This window comes from Poecilia formosa, unplaced genomic scaffold (assembly GCF_000485575.1).
Source record: "Poecilia formosa unplaced genomic scaffold, Poecilia_formosa-5.1.2 Scaffold645, whole genome shotgun sequence".
In the NCBI taxonomy this organism is placed as follows: Eukaryota; Metazoa; Chordata; class Actinopteri; order Cyprinodontiformes; family Poeciliidae; genus Poecilia; species Poecilia formosa.
In genome coordinates this window covers 186,946-193,602 of record NW_006800584.1, presented here as the reverse complement: position 1 = coordinate 193,602, position 6,657 = coordinate 186,946, and the positions used below count along the sequence as shown (strand labels likewise).

General features: G+C 36.5%; 1 protein-coding gene across 1 annotated transcript; it reads left to right on the top strand.

Moving 5' to 3' along the window:
- Window positions 1-3,727: 3,727 nt before the first annotated feature.
- On the top strand, window positions 3,728-6,422 carry LOC103130544 (uncharacterized). Its single transcript, XM_016666008.1, has 7 exons — window positions 3,728-3,814; window positions 3,881-3,943; window positions 4,258-4,433; window positions 4,542-4,805; window positions 5,811-5,927; window positions 6,046-6,120; window positions 6,204-6,422. The coding sequence occupies exons 3-7, from the start codon at window positions 4,271-4,273 to the stop codon at window positions 6,302-6,304; spliced, it is 720 nt and encodes a 239-aa protein (XP_016521494.1). The 5' UTR covers window positions 3,728-3,814; window positions 3,881-3,943; window positions 4,258-4,270; the 3' UTR covers window positions 6,305-6,422.
- The last annotated feature ends 235 nt before the right edge of the window (window positions 6,423-6,657 follow it).

The window sequence follows — 6,657 nt, the reverse complement described above, 5'->3', positions numbered from 1 at the left end:
TGGATGGATGGATGGACAGATGGATGGATGGATGGATGGATGGATGGATGGATGGATGGATGGAAGGAAGCTCCCCTGCCAGCATGCTTAGGTGGGCCCCATATGGGGAAAAGGTGGGCAGACATATGGGTCCCACATGGGTTTGCCCATGTAGGCTGTGGCCCTACATGGCCACCGGTAATCTGCCTCCAAGCTGTGGGAATGTGCTGATCTGTGGTTCAGAGCTGCTCAGCATCTGTTCTGTGTGATGAAGATGAAGGCCACAGCCATGTCTGCCCACCTTTTCCCCATATGGGGCCCACCTAGGCATGCTGGCAGGGTGGTTGATAGAGAAAACAGAGACGGTCTTTGCTGTTTTTCTCTTTGTCTGAATTGGATTTATTCAAGTATTCAAGTTTGTAAAAACAAATCTAAATTCCAATACAGTTCATATTGTAAAACAACCAGATGTTGATCTTCTAGATGTTGTTTTAAACATCCTCCTCTTTATCTATGTTGATGGCATCATCTCGATTGGTTCCATCACTTTCTCTATGTTTAATATTTGCCTTTCATGATGTTTCTTGTCCTCATCCAGTTTCCACTGAGACTTCAGGAGATCCTCCTTCCTTCTTAATAACGACTCTTTGTCATCAGTATTTTCTCCGCCTGTTATCTTCGTTTCCTCTGACTGAAGCTCCTGTTTATTTTTCACCCTTTCAGTCTCAATTTCTTTAAGTTTTTCTATAAGTTGATGCTTCTGGTTCTTAAGTTCTGCTTTCACGTTATTCACTGTGGTTTGTAGTTGATCATTTTCCTTCTTTAGCTCAGCATTCTCACCTGTTGGCAAAAAGATTAATACATATTTAATACCACATAAACAAACTGATTAAATCATGCACACATCCAGCAGCCATTTGCATTTCCTCTGCTTCAGCATTAAACTGGATTTTGCACAACAAAACGTTACAGTTTAATCAAATAAAAGGTGTTGGGGGATTTGGTTCTGTAATATTTGATTTTCTTTAATCTTCACCAACTCCATGTTCAGATGCTGATTATCAGTAATATTCTTTTCTGCCTCTAAATTCACCTGGAAATGCAGCAGTACAGCATCTTTTGTGTCAAGAAAATCTTTCACATAAATGTTTTTTCATTGTTTTTATTTTTGACTTCAGTGACTTTCTGACTTTAAGTCCTTTAATCTGCAACTTGTCCTTTAACTTCACTTTTTTCCTCTCCATTTCATTCATTGCTGTAGGTAATTGCTTATTACTAGTTTGTCATTTTCCTGTTTTCATTTGCAGCACAGAATTTTCACCTGTAATTAAAAACAGATCAGTTTTATAACAAACAGTAGAATAATCCAATGAAGCTTTTTGCAGCTGACTGTCCAGGTTGGTTTTTATAGCTCAACTACACTATGTCACAACAATAGCCCAGTCCAATAAGCCTGATTGGACATTATTTGGTATAAATTCAAAATGCATCCACTGCATTTGTACCAAATTACATAGTTTGCCTGGATGAATTAATCAAAGTCTGTTCTGAACATCCTTATTTCTGGATCTTACTTGAATCTACTTCACCAACATCTCCATGATCAGTTGCATTCTTACAATAATTGTCTTTCTCTCATCCAAATTGGAAATGTTACAGAACAGTATTATTTTGTCCCCTATGATTAATTAAGATATCCTTTGATATTTTTGGATTGTTGACTTTGTTTCTCTCTTTTTCAAACATTTTTCTTTCAGCCCCATCTTCACTTCGGTCATTGTGGTATCTGGAGGTTTGTCCCAGTTAAAAGGGAAATGTTCTGTTTCACTGTTTCCACGTTTTCCCGGTTTAAGGCAGAGATGGAAACTAAAACCTTCAGGGTCCTCTAAGAGTTAAATCTGTCCCTGATCCAACTCTTGAATCAAATTGTTGAATTGCTTCCACAACAAATAAACAGTAAAGACACCTACTGCTAATGACATGATTATTTTCTTCAGGTGTTTTGAAAGAGTCACGTCTGATTATTGGCACTGGCTCTCGAGGTTTGGAGTTTGATATCCTGAAATCCAAGATTCCTTGTTGACCTTTTAAAACTTTACATCAAATCATTCATCCATTTCCAAACTGTCTTTTTCTGTGTTCTTGACTTCAAGTTTCCATTTCATTTCAACTGACTTAAATAACATCCTACTCTTTCACAAGAAATTGTATTGAAGTACTTTTTAAAACTGACTCATCATAAATCTTATCAAATCACATGAATGCATAAGTTCTTTGTTATTAACAGTAATTGTTATGCTATTACTAATAAATAAATATTAACTTACGTCTGTATTTCCAGTAGAGAGCAGCAGAAACAGCCACAGCAGAAACGCAGATCACAGCACATGGTTTTGATTTGATAGAAATAGACCAGCTGGAATCCAGGAAACGTGATGAAGCCAAACTGAGATACATTCGGACTGTCATGTTATTACCTAAAAAAACAAAAAATAAACTTCACAACCACAAACCACATCACCAAAACCTGCTCAAACAATCTATTATTTCCTGATGAACCCAAATCATGAGTCAAAGTCAAGGTTAACTTATAATGAGATTGGTTTGTATTAAAGTGCTTCTGGAACATCCTACTCTTTCTTTACTCTACACTGCATAAAACTTAAAAATATATCTTTAGCACTTGCAGAAAGAAACCACTTTACATTCATATAAATACAACACATTATTCTCATAATCTAGCAAATGAAAATGTTTTCATTTAACTATATGAAGTTTCTCATAAAATCAAAGTAAATTACTTTGCAGACTAAATAAGCATCTGAATAATGTTTGAAAAGAACATTTTACATTAGATTAACTCACCGGGAGGGGAAGATGTGTTCTTGCTTGCTTCACCTCAGACTGCAGAAAACACTGCAGGGTCAAAGTTCTGCTATGAATGAATGAATTGGTTTTTATGTATCATGTTTTTTTGGTATTGCAGGTACAACAAAGAACAAAGTTCTTTGAACAAAGTTCTTTGTTGTTGACTTCAAAGTTCGGCAGGAGCTTATCTGAGCCTGACTGGGATGAACTTTATGGCAGCAGTTAAACCTTATTTAATCTGTTCTCTAAAACTACAACTATTGGCTTTGGGAGATTGTAAAGTAGTGGCTACAGCAGGTCATCTGTCCTGGTCAGGCGCTAAATGTCCTCTGCCTTCCTGTCCCTGGTTGATGTCCTGTGTGTACAATAAAAGCCAATCTCTACATCCATCTGGTAGTTCTTATGGGTCATTGGCTGCATCTCCATTCATTATAAAACTGCACAAGTTGAAATTACAGAAATAAACTTGCCTAATTGAAACACGCCAATTTTGAAAAAAAAAAAAAAAAAAACCTCACTTTAAAATGGCGTCCAATTACATTCAGTCTTTCTGATTTCATACTGGAGCAACATTTTGAGCTCTATTAGTTTTGGACATCCAGATGTTTACCACTGATTAGTGAACATGTGTGAACAATGCTTCTTAAGAAAAATACTGCAGGGGGCAGCGTGGAGCTGTTTTCAGAGAGCTCCTCTCTGTTCACTCAGTTAACAACATGGATTTCAGGTTTCATCACAGGAAAAGGCAAAACTCCAACTTTATGTGTCTGGATCATCATAAAGCAGAAGGTGAGTCAGTAATATTTCAGTCACTGCTGAACATTTCTACTTCCTCCTCTGTCATCATCAGTGATCATCCAGACAGGAAGAGGAAGTCATGAGCTGCATGTGACCTCGGTGTGACTGTGAGACTCTTGTCAGTCAGCATCGAGCATCATGGAGGTCACAGCTCTCTGCATCCAAATCTGTAAGTGTTTTATTAACTCTCGTTTTCATGCTGGTTTGGATTCATCAGTTTATTACGTCTCTGCAGTGATCAGTGAGTTCGCTCTGCTGTCCACCACATCTGCTCAGAGCTTCTCTGCTCAGAAACCTGGTGAGTTTGAAACTATTTTAAAAATGTGCTTATTTTGCAAACAGTATTAAATATGATGTTCTTCAGAAATAGTTTGAAGTTTTTCAATTTGGTATTAATCCAGTTTAAATCTGTTGTCAATGATAAACTAAAGTCATCTTAATTGTCTCATAAGCTGCTGATAAAATAGATTGGCTCTGTTTTTAAAGATTTGCGTTGCCATCTGTTATAAATCGTTTATTTACTTCTTCCTCTTCCATCACAGATTTTCCTGTTGTCTCTCCTGATCAACTTCAGTTCTTTGAGTACCGATCTGTGTCTGTCTCCTGCCCCAGGGACAAACACATCATGAAAAACCTTCAAACGTTGAGTCCAGCAAATGAGTCGGACGTCTGCAGCATCCCAGCTCCATCCTGCACAATCGATCCTACCTTTGAAAAACACACTGGAGAATACTGGTGTGAAAACGATGAGGGCCAACGAAGCCAGGCTCTCAACATCTCTATTACAGGTCTTCTTAAAAAGTTTAAAGTGAAATTTTAAACATATCCTAATAAATACATTGGGATTTTTTCAAATAGATGACAAAACATTTTGCTGTCCTCTTCACATTCCTCAGATGGTCCTGTAATCCTCAAATTTACGGCTCGACCCGTGAAGGAAGGATCTGATGTGATTCTTCATTGTATTAACAAGAAAGATGAGAAACCACAAACATGTGACTTCATCAAAGATGGCGAGAGCATTAAAACCACCTATGATAAGAGCAACGTCCTGACGCTTCATAATGTCTCCACGTCTCATGAAGGATTCTACAAATGCAGCATTTCTGGAGTTGGAGACTCTGCAGAAAGCTGGCTGGCTGTCGTCAAACCAGGAAATGGTAAATAGATGTTACTGGTTTTTGACTGGTTTATTTTTGTTCTGTGCAGCTTTTTGCTTTCTGCTCTATTTCAAACACATCAGATAAAATCTACTAAAACGTCTTAATGTACCAGAGAACATAACAAACACATAATCAAATATGCAAACTTTTTATACAGGACAACTTGAAGAAACATCCCTCCTGGAATAAGGATGCTTAAGTTTTTAATATGCAAATTATATTTTTCTCTAAAACGCTTGATTTACTACAAATAATTAATTTGATTACTACAATTAAATTTAAGTAAATTAAGGTGTTTATATTTCAAATAAAGCTAAATACTGAAAAAAATACAACAGTTTCAGAGGTTTTTGCCTTATTCACAATGTAGTGAGCTACACTATTTAATTAGGTAAATAAATAATGAATAATTCATTAGCCACATTTTTCCAGACCTCTACCTTTTACATTACTATAGTTTTTTTTATTATTATTAATTTATTAAGTTTATTTGTGTCAACCTGAAATAGGTACAACTTCAACAAGTTTTACAATTTCACAAAAAATGCTAATTATTACTTGTATTAATGTAAAATATTGTACAAATATAAAACATTGTTAATTACTAATACTTATATAATTAACAAATATTAATCTGCTTTAAAGTCAAATTAGATTTTGCATCAAGGTTCTTACAGTAAAGAGGGACTGTTATGCAAAATAAACATTTTTTAGCATTTCATCATGTTATTCACTCATTAAAAACATTCCTGTGGGTTGCATTGACTCATTTGTCCATGTCTGAAGATTTCTTGAGTCTCTGGTGCATGGCGGCCATATTGGGCCTCTGCCTTTTAATCCAAAGCTCCACCTTGACTCTTTCACTTATGTCATTATATGTATGTCCTCTGTAATTGGAGCTACCAAATTCTAAGAGCAAAAATATTTTTTTGACAAAACAAACAGAACATTTAGTAATTTTGCATTTGCCTGATGGCCTGATTACTATCTTCTACTTTCCAGAATTTGATGATGAGGAAGCTCAGCCTGTGCGGTATCTGACCCCTGTCACCATTTTGTTGTGCATCTTCGGATCCTTGCTCTTGCTAGCTGGACTGATTTTCTTCAAGAAACACAAAGGTACTGCTAAATCACCTCAGTATTTATTACTGGCCTGCAGAAATTGGCAGAAATTATCACTTTTGGTCAGATGAAAAAAATTTAATTGCAGTTTTTTTGTTTCTATAATCCACTGCAGCCCTGAAACATGAGGCTGCTACAGATCTGAACAGTGTCACTTATGCTGTTGTCAACAAACCAAGGAGGAGAAACGGTCAGTATTTTCATTTTTTTTCCGTTTGCAGTTGTTCACGTCTCTGTCAGACGGTTTCAGTTCCTGTGTCTTTAAATTCTCAGGTGGAGAAACCAGAACCGACCACCAAGTCACGTACGCTTCTGTTGCTCTCAGACCGACAGGTACCTTCTATTGTAACTGCGTTTTTAATCATCTGTGGTGAACCGCCATGACGTCAGTCTAGCACTGCGTTTGATTTAGCTCAGCAGCTCATATTCATATGATCGAAGGCACAGAGGAAGGTAATTTTAACTTGTTAGTTAAGATAAAATAAGAGCAGAGGTTGAAACAATCGACTCCTCAGGCTCCTCATTTAGACAACAACCACTGAAAGGAAACATACCAGAAAAATAAAATAGTAAAATAATTTCTGCAGCTCGATGTGACATGACTTCATTCTGCATATTTTCTGATTAAATGTAACCAACTAACACAACCACAGTCTTAAGTCACAAATATTTACAAACCAAAACTTCACTCATTAATTTACATGTTTTTCTTTTCAGGCCGGGAGGT